At 47.3% G+C, this 16,946-nt stretch overlaps 1 protein-coding gene across 1 annotated transcript in view; it reads right to left on the minus strand.

The window, feature by feature from the left end:
• Nucleotides 1-813: 813 nt before the first annotated feature.
• Nucleotides 814-16,946, minus strand: part of LOC115102120 (death-inducer obliterator 1-like) — a 29,591-nt gene continuing 13,458 nt past the window's right edge. The window contains 12 exon segments of the mRNA XM_029621716.2: nt 814-8,980; nt 9,116-9,311; nt 9,416-9,505; nt 9,677-9,830; nt 10,611-11,124; nt 11,127-11,357; nt 11,601-11,754; nt 11,954-12,058; nt 12,291-12,407; nt 12,620-12,779; nt 13,089-13,360; nt 13,363-13,586. Of these exon segments, the coding sequence (XP_029477576.2) occupies nt 1,251-8,980; nt 9,116-9,311; nt 9,416-9,505; nt 9,677-9,830; nt 10,611-11,124; nt 11,127-11,357; nt 11,601-11,754; nt 11,954-12,058; nt 12,291-12,407; nt 12,620-12,779; nt 13,089-13,360; nt 13,363-13,586 (9,947 nt within the window). The 3' untranslated portion in view covers nt 814-1,250.

Below are 16,946 nucleotides of genomic sequence, written 5' to 3' on the forward strand. Positions count from 1 at the left end.
CAGGGGGCTAGGGTCAGTCTGTTTTATCTGGAGTATTTCTCCTGTCTTATCCTGTGTCCTGAGTGAATTTAAGTATGCTCCCTCTAATTCTCTCTTTCTCCTCCTTCTTTCTCTCTCAGGACCTGAGCCCTAGGACCATGCCTCAGGACTACCTGGCTTGATGACTCCTTTGTGATGACCACTCTGATTATTATTTGACCCTGCTGGTCATCTATGAATGTTTGAACATCTTGGCCATGTTCTGTTATAATCTCCACCGGGCACAGAAGAGGACTGGCCACCCCTCAGTCTGGTTCCTCTCTAGGTTTCTTCCTAGGTTCCGGCCATTCTAGGGAGTTTTTCCTAGCCACCGTGCTTCAACACCTGCATTTCTTGCTGTTTGGGGTTTTAGGCTAGGTTTTTGTACAGCACTTTGTGACATCGGCTGATGTAAAAAGGGCTTTATAAATATACATTTGATTGATTGTTTAGTTTACCGTAGTTATTGGGGATCATGTATGTGTAATTTCATGTCATTTTTAAATGACGCGCAAAGACTCCAAAGCATCAACCACAGGAGCAAGAGTTGGATAAACTCATAACTGAGAAAATGCTTTCACTGTGGGCCTGAGTTTAGGTTAATAATGCCCCAAGGCTTGACCAAAGATAATATGGCAGGACCTTTTGATTATGCATAGGCTACACAATAATTCTAATATTCAATCAATTTGCATTGCAAGCAAAACTCAAACATATGCATACTTAAATTATTAGGCAAAATGTCTATCAGACAAAGCTGATAATTGATTGTGGTTCAAATTAAATGCAAGTATGATCATTCCTTTACTGTTTTTATTGGCCTCGGTTCAACAAATTAAAACAGAGTAAAAAAAAAAAAGAAGGTTTATTCTAAAACATAATTATCATGAGATGATCCAACATGAAGGCTTTTTCTAATCAGTGAATAGATGACAGCAGTATGGCTCAATAGGTTTGGACTTATAAAAAAAAAAAAAGACCAAAAAAATATCCATAAACACAATGTACATATCTATTATGTTTGACTTGACATTAGTTGTAATCTGGAAATTCTGAAAAGCACATAATTTGTACAATTTTAAAACTAAATTGAATGAAACAAGGTACGTTCAGTCATGACATTCAAAAAGTTAAGGGTGTTTTATGATGTAGTGAAAATGACTACGTAGTACATTATGAACTGAACCAACTTCAAACTTAGTCCATGCATTTCTGTTAACAGTAGTCTCCAGTCAAACAGGCCCTTTGCTGTCCTGGGGCGTGTCTACCTGGGGCGTTTCTGTTAATTCAACCGTTTTACCCTTTCCCTCCATTTGTTCTTCTTTCTTTCCACTTCCATCCTTTAAAATGTCTCGGTCATGGTCTTTTGAGAGTGAACGGTTGTGCAGACTAACACCTCTGTTTGCCTCTCCTTCTCTGCTTGTGGCTCTGCCAATGTCTCTGTCCTTTTCTGTGGGTGTCTTTTGCTTTTCATCTACCTCCTCTCTGGGCCGGTCTACTTCGCTCCCTCTAACCCTTTCTCTCTCCCTACTCACAAGCCTACCTGTCCCCCTGTCCCCCTGTCTTCCATGACTGCCACCGCGCTCTCTCCCATTGTCCTCAGGCAACTGCCTCCCCTGGGACAAGCAGGGCGCTGTGCCCTGGAAGTTAACCCTATCTCGGGGGTTAACACCACGGCCACGTTCTTCAGAGTTGTTTTCTCTGTCTCCATAGTTTCTAATTTCACAGTCTTCTATGGGTAGGCTTGTTCTCCTCGTATCAGGCGAGTGACTGTTCCGCCACTGGTCTTCTCTAAAAGCATCTGGGCTGTTGTTCGGCAAACTCATGAGACCCTCCGGGGGAGTGGGGAGTAAACCTCCTTTAGGCCTCAACGGTCTTACCACTAGCCGTGGACCGTCAAACCGTGGCTGCCCCCCATTGTCTGGGAAATACCCTCGAGATGAGCCTCTGGGCTGGTTGAACCTCGAGGGACGAGGACCCCTGGGGCCATGGAAACCAGGACTTTGTACACCCCTTGATCCTCCAAAATGATTTGTTGTTGTGAAGTGATCTCCTCTTATATCTGGACTTCTCATGTCTGGATCTGGGGCTCGCATTTCTTGACCCATGTCTAGCCCTGGACCCGTGTCAGGCCCGGGATCTCTCATGTTTGGCCCTCTCCTTTCACCCAACATGTCTGGCCCTGGGCCTCTCCTATCAAGACTAATATCTGACCCTCTCCTATTCCCCCTAATGTCTGGCCCTGGACCTCTCATGTCTGGCCCTGACCATCTCCCATCACCCCTTGAGTCTGGCCCTGGCCATCTCCCATCACCCCTTGTGTCTGGCCCTGGACCTCTCATATCTGGCCCTGTACTCTCATCCCACATGTCTGATCCTGCACCGCTCATGTCTGGCCCTGACCATCTCCTATCACCCCTCATATCTGGCCCTGGCCCTCTCATGTCTGACCCCAGCCCTCTCCTATCACCCCTCTTGTCTGGACCTCTCATATCTGGCCCTCTACTCTCATCCCACATGTCTGGTCCTGCACCGCTCATGTCTGGCCCTGGACCCCTCATGTTTGGTGAAGACCCTCTCCTATCATCCCACATGTCTGGCCCTCTCCTATCACCCCTCATATCTGGCCCTCTCCTATCACCCCTTGTGTCTGGCCCTAGACCCTGCCCTCTGATGTTGGGCTCTTGCTCTCTCGTGTCTGGTCCTGGACCCCTCATGTCTGTCCCTGGTGCTCTCCTATCACCCCTTGTTTCAGGCCCTGGAACTTCCATTTCTGGCCCTGACCCTCTCCTTACCACCCTCTTGTCTGGCCCTGGATCTCTCATGTTTGGCCCTCTCCTACCACTCCTTGTGTCTGGCCATCCCATGTCTGGCCCTGTATCTCTCATGTCTGGACCTGTCCCTCTCCTATCACCCCTTGTGTCTGGCTCTTGATCTCTCGTGTCTGGTCCTGGACCCCAAATGTCTGGCTCTGGCCCTCTCCTATCACCCCTTGTGCCTGGCCCTCTCATGTCTGGCTCTAGACTCCTCAAGTCTGTCCCTTGCCCTCTCCTATCACCCCTTGTGTCTGGCCCTAGACCTGGTTCTCTGATGTCTGGCTCTTGATCTATTGTGTCTGGTCCTGGACCCCTCATGTCTGGCCCTGGCCCTCTCCTATCACTCCTTGTGTCTGGCCCTGACCTTCTCATGTCTGGCCCTAGACCCCTCAAGTCTCTCCCTGGCCCTCTCCTATCACCTCTTGTTTCGGGCCATGTCCCTCTCATGTCTGGACCTGTCCCTCTCCTATCACCCCTTGTGTCTGGCCCTAGACCTGGCTCTCTGATGTCTGGCTCTTGATCTCTCATGTCTGGTCCTGGACCCCTCATCTCTGAACCTGGCCCTCTCCTATCTCCCCTTGTGTCTGGCCCTGGCACTCTCATGTCTGTCCCTGGCCCTCTCCGATTACCCCTCATGTCTATCCCTGGCCCTCTTCTGTCACCCCTTGTGTCTGGCCCTAGCCCTGGTCCTTTGATATCTGGCTCTGGACCCCTCATGCCTAGCCCTGGTCCTCTCCTATCAACCCTCATGTCTGGCCCTCTCCTATCACCCCAAATGTCTGGCCCTGGACCCCGCATGTCTGGCCCTGGCCCTCTCCTATAACCCCTTGAGTCTGGCCCTCTCATGTCTGGCTCTGGAGTTCTCATGTCTGGCCCTGGATCTCTCATGTCTGGCCCTGGACCCTGCATGTCTGGTCCTGGATCTCTCATGTCTGGCCCTGGACCCTGCATGTCTGGCCCTGGACCCTGCATGTCTGGTCCTGGATCTCTCATGTCTGGCCCTGGACCCTGCAGGTCTGGCCCTGGACCCTGCAGGTCTGGCCCTGGATCTCTCATGTCTGGCCCTGGATCTCTCATGTCTGGCCCTGGATCTCTCATGTCTGGCCCTGGATCTCTTCTATCACCCCTCATATCTGTCCTTGGGCCTCTGATGTCTGGCCCTCTCCTATCACCTCTTGTGTCTGGCCCTAGACCTGGCCCTCTGATTTCTGGCCCAGGACCCCTCAAGTCCTGCCCTGGCCATCTCCTGTCACCCCTTGTGTCTCGCCCTAGACCTGGCCCTCTCATGTCTGGCCCTGGATCTCTCATGTCTGGCCCTCTCCTATCACCCCTCATGTTTGACCCTTGCCCTCTCCTATCACCCCTCATGTCTGGCCCTGGACCTCCCCTATCACCCCTCATGTCTAGCCCTGGACCTCTTCTCTCACCCCTTGTGTCTGGCCCTCTGATGTTTGGCCCTGGATCTCTCATGTCTGGCCCTAGAACCCTCATGTCTGGCCCTGGACCTCTCATGTCTGGCCCTGGACCTCTCCTATCACCCCTTGTGTCTGGCCCTGGACCCCTCATATCTGGCCCTATCCCATCACCCCTCATGTCTGGCCCTGGCCCTCTCCCATCACCCCTCATGTCTGGCCCTGGCCCTCTCCCATCAACCCTCATGTCTGGCCCTGGCCCTCTCCCATCACCCCTCATGTCCGGCCCTGGACCTCTCCCATCACCCCTCATGTCTGGCCCTGACCCTCTCCCTTCACCCCTCATATCAGGCCCTGGCCCTCTCCCATCACCCCTCATGTCTGGCCCTGGACCTCTCCCATCACCCCTCATGTCTGGCACTGGACCTCTCCCATCACCCCTCATGTCTGGCCCTGGACCTCTCCTTTCACCCCTCATGTCTGGCCCTGGCCCTCTCCTATCACCCCTTGTGTCTGGCACTAGACCTGGCCCTCTGATGTTTGGCCCTGAATCTCTCATATCTGGCCCTCTCCTATCACCCCTCATGTCTGGCCCTGGCCTTCTATCACCCCTCGTGTCTGGCCCTGGTCCCATCATCTCTGGACCTCTGATTTCTGACCCTCTCCTATCATCCCTCATGTCTGGCCCTGGCCCTCTCCTATCACCCCTCATGTCTGGCCCTGGTCCTCTCCTATCACCTCTCATGTCTGGCCCTGGTCCTCTCCTATCAGCCCTCAAGTCAGGCCCTGGTCCCATCATATCTGGACCTCTGCTGTCTGACCCTGGGTTTCTCCTTTCCTCCCCAATATCTGGATCTCTCCTCTCTAAACTGCTGGACCGCTCCCCCTTGTTGTTTGGAGAGGCCATGTGGGGAGGACCTTGTGAGGGTATCTGGGTTTCTATCAGAATTTCTGATGGGCTCTGTATACTGTGCTCCCTTGGTGTTACCAGCGAGGCATGAGCAGGTCTTACCGCTCCCTGTCGACCATCGAAACGGAACCGTGGTTGCCCCCCTGGGAAGTGCCCTGGATATGAGCCTCTGGGCTGGTTGAACCTCGAAGGACGAGGACCCCTGGGGCGGAAACCAGGACGATGTACTCCCCTTTGATCCTCAAAATATCCTCTTTGAACAGGTGAGATCATCCTTGGACTGCTGAAATGAGTCGATGTTGGTCTCTCTCCTCCAAAGTTAGCTGTTGGTGTGAAGTGGTCCATTCTCATGTCTGGACTTCTCATATCTGGATCTGGGTCTGGCATTTCAGGAGCTGTCATGTCTGGTCCTGGACCTCTTCCATCATCCCATATGTCTGGCCCACCCCTCATGTCGGGCTCTGGCCCTCTCCTATCACCCCTCATGTCGGGCTCTGGCCCTCTCCTATCACCCCTCATGTCGGGCTCTGGCCCTCTCCTATCACCCCTCATGTCTGGCCCTGGATCTTGCATGTCTGGCCCTAGACCTCGCATGATTGGCCCTGGACCCCCCATCTCTGGCCCTGAACCTTGCATGTCTGGCCCTGGACCCCTTCTATCATCCCACATGTCTGGCCCTCTCCTATCAGCCCTCATGTCTGGCCCTGGACCCCTTCTAGCATCCCACATGTCTGGCCCTCTCCTATCACCCCTCATGTCTGGCCCTGGACCCCTTCTATCATCCCACATGTCTGGCACTGGCCCCTTCATGTCTGGCCCAGGTTCTATCATATCTGGACTTCTGATGTCTGGGCCTTGGTGTCTTCGTCCCTCCCTCATATCGGGATCTCTCCTCTCTAAACTGCTGGACCGCTCACCGTGGTTGCTTGGAGAGGCCATGTGGGGACGACCTTGTGAGGAAAACTGGTTCTCTCTCATAATGTCTGATGGGCTCTGTGCAATGTGTTGCTCCTTTATTTCTGGTTGAATAGGCTCACCTCCATTGTCATGATTCTGGTTGGTGCCTCTTTGTTTTCCGAGCAGCTCTAGGGGTCTTACTACTAGCGGATTATGTGGACCATCAAACCGGGACCGTGGTGGCATCCACCTTGAGGTACGAGGACCCCTGGGGCGGAAACCAGGACAAGGTGCTCCCCGTTGATCCTTTAAATTTCCTCTCGGAACAGATGAGGGGATCCTTGGACTATTAAAATGGGGCGATGGTGATCTCTTTCCTCCAAAGTAAGTTGTTGGTGAGAAGTGGTCCTCTCTCATATCTGGACTTCTCATATCTGGTTCTGGACCTCTGATATTTGGACTTGGATGCATCATTTGTGGCCCGCTCCTTTCACCCCTCATGTCTGGATCTGGACCTCTGATATTTGGACTTGGATGCCTCATTTGCGACCCTCTCCTTTCACCCCTCATGTTTGGCCCAGGTCCCATCATATCAGGCCCTTGGTTTCTCCTTCCCTCCCTCATATCAGGATCTCTCCTTTCTAAACTGCTGGACCGCTCACCCTGGTTATTTGGAGAGGCCATGTGGGGAGGACCTTGTGAGGAAAACTGTTTTTCTCTCATAATGTCTGATGGGCTCTGTACACTGCATTGCTCTAGTAGTTCCAGTTGAGAGGGCCTATCCCTATTGTCTTGAAGCTGGATGTTGGGGCCTTGCTCGTTGTTGGGCCCTTTTGATGGTGATCCCAGCAAGCTTTGAGAAGGTTGTTGATCCGCAGGCTTCTGGGGAGTGGGATTCTCATGGGGCATTTGATGTCCTGTGTCCTCAATCTCTCCGTGTGGTGGACCTCCAGAATCACAACGATCACCCAGTGGATCATCAATGTCCTGTCTTTCAAGAGGGGGCTGAGGTGAGTCATTAGCCTCCATGACCAGTGCTGGAGTTGAACTTGTAGGACCCATGTCTTCAGGAGCCTCTGGGCCCTTTGAGTCATCCCACACTGGAGGAGAAGTCTCCCTTTGACCCTTTGAGAGTCCCCTAGAGCCAGAATCTTGTTTTTGTCTTGGTGAAGATGGGGATCTTCTATGGCTACCAGAGCTGCGTCGAGAAATACGCTCTTTATGAGGGATATGGCGTCCTGGGCGCTCAGAGTGGTGACGACCTCTGTGATATGGTCGGCTCCTCTCACCCCGTCTGTGTCTTTCCCTTCGCCTATCAGAGTGTCCAGGGGACCGGCGGCCAGATCTACGAGGAGGGCTTTCTTGGCGGTCCCTGACTTTACGGTCCCGTCTTTTCGGTGAGTGAGTATCTGGTTGGCTGCTACGCTTACGCCTCCTATCAGGAGTGTCATTGCGCGATGCACCACGACACGAGCTAGACACTGAGGAGTCACGAGAACGCTCAGAACGCCTTGCTGAATCTGATCGAGTTGAGGTTTTCGCCTTTTCTTCTCCATTTGTGTCTTTCAGCTCATCAAAGATAGTGTCATCCTCTGGGTCGTAAGCTACATCAGAGTCCTGGATCTCACCAGCTTCAGGATCTGAATTGTCTGTTGCCTGAATACTTTCCTTTTTAATCTCTTTAACCCGCTTTGGTGATGCATTGGGCATTTCCACATTTCTTGACACTGAAAGAGGTACAGTCTTGGTCTCTCTCTTAATCTCCTGTTTTATTGGTACTTCTGTTTCCTCCGTTTTCAAAATACCTTTCAAAGCTCTTTGATTGACTGAAGGATTTGCCTCAGACTGCTCTCCTTCACTCTGCTGTGTTTGTAAGTGAGACAGCCCAGATTTAGTAGGGGGAGACATCAAGGCATCGGAAACAGAGAAATGGGCCATGAACATGCCCACTGCCTCTCTCTGCTGACGCAGTGCCTCCTCCTGCTCCTTCAGCTGCCGTTTCTGCTCCTCAATCTGCCTGTTGAGATCCTCAAGCATTCGCTGTTGTTCAGTCAGAGTAGCGGCTGACACAATCACAGCACCAGTAATGGGGCGGCTCAGAGGGGCTGGAGCTGGACTGGGATCTGGGAATGGGTCTTGTACTGGAGCTGGGACTGGGGTAGGAGCTGGAGCTGAAGTTGGAGCTGGGACTTTCCCTACACCGACCCCATCATTGTGCATATCCTCAAAGATAGTCTCATCCTCAGGGTCGTAAGCCACGTCGTCGTCATCTGCACACGTGGCCTGAGTGGCAGCATTCGCCTCAAACATTTTATCTATATTAATTGGGGCAACCCTTCCATAGCCCATTGCTGGATCATACTCCTCCTCCGGGTCATATGGTCGATCATATTCATTTTCCTCCTCCTCAATCTCTTTGACTTTGGATTTCTGTCCGTACTGCTGTACTATCGGATCTACCATTGGGGGAGGGGGCAAAGTGGTTGGAATGGGCCCTGCTGCAACTGCTGGGACTGCATGAGAGTCCTTCCCAAACAGTGACTTCAGGATGGTCTGCAGGGGAGTGGTGGATGTGCTAGTGATGGGGGGTGGGGCAGAAGCAGGGAGAGCAGCTCTGATGGAGGACAGAAGTGATGGAATAGTCAGTGAGCCAGAGGAGGAGGAGTCTGATGGGGATCCAGTGGAAGGAGGGGAACCAGGAGGGGTGGACATGATGGGCATCGCTGGGTCGTAGGGCAGGAATTCCTCCGTCCTAGGGTCAGACCCATACAGCGTAGGGGGTCTCGGGAGGCCAGTATCTCTGGAGTCTTTGGATATGTGGATCTTGGCTCTCTTCTCTTCAACCTCTTGTGGCAAGCTTCCCGCACGTTTGGGTTTCTGGCAAATAACCAGCCCCAAAAGAAGATTGGGGCGATTCTTCTCAAAGCCTGTTAAATAAACAGGGAGTAGGGAGATTAGTTTTGAATGATAAAAAAAAAATAGCATCAAAAAATATATACCAGCATTCAAATGTCAGTGTGGCATCTGTGTAGCCTTCTACATACATGTTGGCCTTTTCTTACCTGATCCTTCGAAGGGTTGGAGTTTGGAAGGAATGGACTCCTTCGCACTGAGTGGGATGAGGTAGATGTCTTTAATGCTGCGGCTGTTGTTGGCCACCACCCCGAAGCGCCGTCTGCTGCTGAAGTAGGAGAACAGAGACACATAGGCCACTTCCTCCTCCTCTGTCGCTGGGTGGAACCGGATCACACACAGCTCCTGTGGACCAATAATAATAATCTCTTATCATTGAGACAGGGTCTGTGTATGTGTTTCTATCTAAATTGTATAGTTTCTTTCATAATGACATAGGGAGGGCTTGCCTTTGTAACGGAGGTCTTCACTCTCCCGATGTAATCCCACACAGTTTGAGGCATGATTCTTCCACCAAGCTGTATTGTATCAGGCAGATCCTAAACAAAATAAATGTTTTGTTAATATCCATATAGACCAAACTGCTAAGTTGTTTATGAAAGGTATTGACTTAAATGTTCACAAATAAACAAATCTAAAGACATCTGACAATGCTCTCCTATTTTTTTTCTTGCGGTCATGGTAGCAAAGTTATATGTTATATTCATTACCTCTTTGAGATATTCAGAAGGCCCGGAGACCAGATAGCCCTTGGTGACGAACTTGGCCACGCTGATCATGTTGAGGAAGCCCTTCCACACTACTTCCTGCTTGGCCAGGAACTGGGTTGTCTCCCCATCTTGAGGGGAGTGGGAGTTCACAGCCCTGCAAACACATCATCACAATTAGAGTCCATTACTGCCCATTCACTCAGCTGTAAATCAAATATAACTCATGCACAGAGGAAGAAACAATAGTTATATTCTGACTGAAATGAACATGCACTATGTGAGGGAAATTACAAGATTATGTTATAATACTGTCATTGCATCAAATGGTTGTTTTATGCAACAGAAGAGGGTTCTTATAACTATTGCATCTGTGTGAACTGAAAGTGGGCCTCTGGGGGGCTTAATACTGACAGAAGATTTACGATGCTTTGGGTGATAAACCTAACAAGACCACACTCCATAGCATGGGTTAATGTTTCTGTTGGTACCAGGGAAAGATGGCTCGGGGCCAGACCATGGTTTCTACACAATGAGAAGATCAGATGAGCAGATCTTTCATACAAATCTTAACCTTGTGACCCATTCCACACATCTGTTGTTTGTCATGTGGACTAAAAGGGGTGGATCTTTGCTATAAAAGTTATTTGTATCCTTTGTGTCGGAACTCTCAATTAATCATCTGAGGGTGATTCATCGACCAGCCATCATTATCGCAGAGCACTCAACCGATTCACTTTATATGTGTGTGTTGTATTGACCTGCTCCCTTATTAATAAGTGAATAAAGATTTAATTTAAGTATAACTCTGACTTGTGTGATAAGTTTGTCTCACCTAATTTGATAGTAAAGAAATTAACCACCACAACTAATTATCATAAAACACATTCTTATCAAGGATCACTTGTAGTGATGGTGGCAAGCTGAAAGGAGATACCTTGAAGAGGATGAAGAGGATCCTGAGGAACCATAGAACGATGAGGAGGATGGCTTCATCAGGATAGATTTGGGTAATGCTGGCATTGGTGGAAGGGATGGGGGTGGTGGCAAGGGCATGAATGTCTTGCTCAGAGTAACACTCTGTTTCGCTGGGACATAAGAGACTTGTGGGACTTTAGACATGGCGACAGTTGCCATGGCAGGAGTGCGGTTGCCAGCGGTGTGGGGGTCACCAGACATAACAGCAGAACGGTTGCCAGCAGTGCGAGGATCACGCCTTGTAATGGTTACCGTAGAAACAGCCGGAATCATGACTGGGGTATACATTCTGGACGGTGTCTTGGCTTTGCGGGTTTCCAGAATGGGGGAGGCGGGAGAATCCATGACAGGGGAGGCAGGGGATTCCAAAATGGGGGAGGCAGGAGATTCCATTGGTGGAGAAGCGGGAGATTCCATTGTGGGTGAAGCGGGGGATTCCATGATGGTTAAGACAGAGTCATCCTCCATTAGGGGGGAGGCAGGGGAACCCATGGTGGGGGAGTCGGGGGGTGCAAGGAGGGTGATTCATCTCCTGCTGGAGTTCTCCATCCTCTCTCCTCTGTTCTGGGATCTGTTCTGGCATACATCCAGGGTGGCCGAGACGGCCTGTCTTTCCATTCGTCTGGATTTGTGGAGGATGACGATGACCCAGAGAGTTTAGACTTCTTGGGTACAGGCTCCTCCTCACCCTCAACTGTTATCTGACCTGAAGGGCAGAAACAGATACCAATCCACACAAAACACTGGTTAGCAGCATCAGTACACTCAACACCATAGAAGTTCAGAAATCATTCACTTGACGTTGGGAGTGATTGTGGTTTATATCAACACTGTTGCCCTTCACTAAAATAGTTTGATACAGTGCAGAAGGCCAACATGATATTATGGTGTTCGTTGGATGTTGTTGTAGTGTGTACACTGTCATTTTACTTCATATTTTTTTATTTACCTGTGCAGATCTTGCACTTGAGGTCAAACAGGTGAGCTCTGTGCTCGGCAGTTGTGTCTTTCAGCATGCAGCTGAGGATGTCTGGGACTGAGCTGTTTTGGCTCGACTGGTTAGGTCTGGCCTTAGGGGCAGCAGGGAGAGTGCTCTTCTGTTCCTGAGAAAAGAGGATCATGTCACACATTTATTAAAACGTTACACACAGATGCACACTCAGATACTGACATGCTCATCTAAAAGGTATGCTATATTTGAAGATGAACTGATCACATATTGAGGGCGATATAATTTCCTAGATATTTTACTGCATTAGTATGAGTAGACAATACGTGTTATATAATACATGTTGTACATACCATGTGTCTACTTGGCCTAAAAGGAAGACTAGGTAGATCAACCTTCACTGGCTCAGGCGCTGGATTTGGCAGCACACATGTGGCTTTGGGACCAGACTCCCGGACCTGCAAGACACACAGACAACATCTCAATCAACTGGTAAAGTTTTGGATAATAAATAGTTCTCAGTGAAGAATTATGGTGAATTTTGTATGTTATTATTTGTCATTTTTTGTATTTTAGTATCGTGCACAACATTAAAACTCGAATGGTCTTCTTTAGTTTATTATTATTATTATTATTATTATAGGTTTTTGGCTTAGATTAAGTTTCTGCATAGGCTATATTATACTGTACCTCTGGAGTGTCTTTTTTGTTCGGCTCTGAGACCTTTGTAGCCTGCATGTCCCGCTGGCTCATCCTGGCCAGTCTGAAGGGACTGACCTCACCACGGATGACGCTGTAGAACAAACCCTGGAGACCCACCCAAATAAGAGACAATCAATGAAGCGTACTACCACATGGTGAACTACAAGTCTAGTTTGTCAGACGGGGGCACATTTGTTACATTGAATATTTGTTTTCATAACTTTTTGAATGAAATGCTGTATAGCAGAGAATTATATATGTGGATTTATTTTGTATGACAAGGCATATGTGATTTTTTTTGCTGTCTATAGACCAACCTTATTTTTGGGGTCTTTAAGGTTGAACATGATGGTTCGGTACTTGTTCATGTACTTGCTATCTGTATTGTTAAATATGTTAAACATCTCCGTCTCGATGCTGGTGACCAGCTTCGCCACTTCACTCTCAGACCTCTCCAAATCGTCACAGTCGCACACCCTTATAAAATCAAAATGCAATTAGTCATCTTTTAATAAAAATTTTGCCCTACATTCAAAAGAGAGCTCAATCAATGTGTGTGTCCGAAATGGCACGCTAGCCCTATATAGTGGACTACCTTTGATGAGAACTATGGGCTCTGGTCAAACCTAGTGCACTATATAGGGAATAGGGTGTCTTCTCAGACTAAGCCATCATTTCTTTGTCAATCAATGTGATCCAGTGTGTGTGTGTGTGTGTGTGTGTGAGAGTGTGAGTGTACTTTTCTAACCACCATGTATATTTTGTCATCTCTTTCTTTATATTCACCTCTTGAACATGATGTTGGTGAGAGAGCGTTGGATGCTCTGCCTGACCTGGTTGTTGGCTGGCTGAGGGGGTCTGGAGGAAGGGGCGATAGGGGCTGGGGACACGGGCAGGATCCTAGTTTCATTCATTGGGGTGGGGGGTGGAGGTGAGGGTAGAGTGGGAGTCACGAGGGGTTGAGGCTGCTTCTTGGGGATGGTGAAGGACGTCTTGCCGATCCTCAGGGCCCCTGTTTCGTGGTGTCTGGAGGCTGAGGTGCTTGGGGCCTCAGGGGTCGGAGAGTGGCTGGATTTGGGGGATTGGGTTGTTTGACAGGGGATGTATCGACAGAGGGTTTCCTGGAGACACTGCAGCTGTTTGCTGGTCTCTTGGTTTTACCTGGAGCACTTTCCAGAGGAGGGGAGGATTCAGTGATGATGTCTGAGGGAGAGTTATCTGGAGAATGTGTCTGAGGAGAAATGGGCTCAATCTCAAGCTCTACCTGCTCACTGGCCTTTCCAGCTGTTAAAAAATAGAATAACAGGGGAACTGAATCAGTGCTGATAAATCAATATAGCATCTGGTAGCTATGAATATAATCAACAAAACTTATAGGAAGTCAGTGTAATAAGCCATGAGGTCAATATGTTAACATATGTGTGTGTTATTACCAGTTAATTAAGTATGAACAGTGCACCCATGTGATTAACCACTACCAATGAATCAGCTTCAAAATGGTCTTTCTTAGGCTGAGATGTACAGTGTGATGAGATTAGCTTTGTTCGACCTAATAATTACCAAAAACAATTACCTTTGACTCTGTAGCCAAATGATGTACAGCTTCAAATAATGTTATAAAAGGCCATGTTGAGCTCATGGAATGTTATTCCTTGACCACTACAAAACTTTATCTGCATTGGAAAATGTGATGGGATGTATTTGCACTATTGTTTGTTTTTGTTGGGGGCCCACTCATTGATGGTATGTACAGTGTGGCTTTAATTGTTCCTCAATTCATTACTATACAAGTGTCCCCCTTTGTGATGTTGTGCCATTACTTTTACAGCTACTAAAATCCCAGGTAGGAAAATTGTGAATTTTCTTCTTCCTTGTCAGCTAAATTGAAGTTTTTTGATTGAGAACAGTAAGGCAACGGGCAGGATATATTCCCACGAAAAAATGTATGCTAAAAAAAAAGTAAGAACGGACTGTTCATAGCCCACTGAAATACGATTTGAAACAACTACAATGCAAATACATTTTCATCAAATAACTAGGGGGTTGCTGGCATCACACCCTCTCCACAGGCAATGCTCTGCAGCTGACCCTGTGACGGGTTCAGCCTCTCGTCTGTGTGTGTGTCTTAGGCAGTTGGGTGCTGGTATTGTGACAGCAAAATATAATCATCTTTGTTGTTTAATGGACAATAAAGATATATCAATAATACACTTGTATTCATGTATCCATTTTTGACCCTAGGTGTTAAAGCAGTTGAGTGATAGATCAAACGTCATGTAAACTGACTGGTAGTGGGACTAAAATTTCCTGTGCTAAAACATTAAACATATAAATGAAAATCTAACTTGTACTGCAATGTAATAGAAGTACATCAAAATAACTGTCAAAACTACCTGACTAAAAGAGGCCGACAAGATGGAACCAATGTCATTCCACGCTAGAAAGGTGGTAAAGAAGACCTATATTGGGGGAGCCAGGGCCCCTCTGTTCTTCTGTGCAATGACAGCAGGGTAGTACTGTGATTTATGACTCAAATTATCTAAAAATACACATTTAAAAAAAGAGTAGGAAACCCATAGATATCCTTAATTAAATTAATTAACCCTCAAAGTTCCAAAATAGGTTCAAAACGGCAGCCATATTGGTCAGGGAGAATTCTAAACCAGTCTAAATAAAACAAATGGCAGTAGAGGCATAATCCTGATTTTACTTATGCAGGAAAATTAAAGTAAGGCATGTGATATCAGAAATTGTGTAATAAAATTGAACCTAAAATACTATAATATAATTATAAATAGGCCTACAGTTTATACAGGTTTAATACACATTTTTTCCATATAAATAGCCTCTAAAAAATATGTAAACAGATCATAAATGTCTCAATTTTTGTGTTCTTGGAAAGCTGAGTGATATGATACAATCAGTACTTGTTGCATTTATAACTTGTCCGAGTTGCATTGTTTGAATGGAATGTTGGCATATTGGCAGCTAATTTGAATGGAATCATAATGGAATCATTCCTTTAAAACTAGCTGGTTAGCTTGCTAACAAACATATATTCTTCAAATTCATTATTTTACACAATATCAAATCACAGCACTGGCAAAGCATGGATGACCATCTCCCTGATCAAAATGGCTGACCTTTATACCATCATAAAAAGGTTAATGTTCATTTTAGCATTTAACCACACGGATACATAACCAGGGCTGGGTTTCCCAAAAGCATCGTTGCACTGTCATCTTTTGTCCATTTATACTGAACAAACAAACGCAACATGGAACAATTTCAAAGATTTTACTGAGTTACAGTTCATAGAAGGAAATCAGTCAATTGAAATAAATAAATTAGGACCCAATCTATGGATTTCACATGACTGGGCAGGGGCGCAGCCATGGGTGGGCCTGGGATGGCACGAACCCGCAGGTGAAGAAGCCGGATGTGGAGGTCCTGGGCTGGCGTGGTTACACGTGGTCTGCGGTTGTGAGGCCAGTTGGATGCACTGCCAAATTATCTAAAACAATTTTGGAGGCAACTTATTCTAGAGAAATGATCATTAAATTCTCTGGCAACAGCTCTGGTGGACATTCCTGCAGTCATCATGCTAATTGCACGCTCCCTCAAAACAAGACAGCTGTGGCATTGTTTTGTGTGACACAACTGCAAATTTTAGAGTGGCCTTTAATTGTCCCCAGCACAAGATGCACCTGTGTAATGATCATGCTGTTTAATCAGCTTCTTGATACGCCACACCTGTCAGGCGGATGGATTATCTTGGCAAAGGAGAAATTATCACTAACAGGGATGTAAACATATTTCTGCACAAAATTGAGAAACAAGCTTTTTGTGCGTATGGAACATTTCTGGGATCTTTTATTTCCACTCCAACAATTTACAAATTGTGTTTATACTTTTGTTCAGTATAGTTTAAATGGAATTAAGATCATCTTAGTGCTACGATGCTTTTGGGAAAACCAGTCCAGGACCTTTAAAATGCCCCTCCCCATACCTATAAGTTAATGTTTCATGCAAAGTAAATTCCTCCAAATGATGCCCTTGCAAATATGAAATGACTACTGGCTTATGAAAAAGCTTGTTCATCATTAAAGAGTCAATGAACACGCCGATTGGCACGTGTGTTTTTTGGTTACTCATTAGAAAAAAAACTAGATTTCAGTCTTGGAAGTGTGTTTCCTGACAGATTCCGTTTTTGGTAAATTATGTTTGTCCCCCACGAGACACTGCAGACGCAGAAGCTTATTTCACTTCCTCAAAATCCCCAAAATGAATCTGAGATAGTTAGATGTAAAATTGCACTAAGGTGCTTGGTGCAGTATTTCTCAAGTTCAAATATGCGTGATGACTTGCCTTATGTTAACAAAGTCTGAGCTGTTGGGCAGGTCTGTCTCACTGTCTGTGCTATCGGATAGAGAGCAATCACAGCAGCAGTTCACCCCATGTTAGTGGGCAAACGGACATCAAAACCCAACCTTCATTTACCCATTGAGAAGCACGGCTGTTCCAAACTCCGTTTTAGACGAGTCTGACTTTATGACCAAAATTATCCAATTTACACTTTGTAGTCAATTTGGACACTAGAATAAATGTTTAACTCGAATCGATGCCACATAGGCCGTTTTCAAA

Source organism: Oncorhynchus nerka, linkage group LG20, assembly GCF_034236695.1.
Source record: "Oncorhynchus nerka isolate Pitt River linkage group LG20, Oner_Uvic_2.0, whole genome shotgun sequence".
Lineage (NCBI taxonomy): Eukaryota > Metazoa > Chordata > Actinopteri > Salmoniformes > Salmonidae > Oncorhynchus > Oncorhynchus nerka.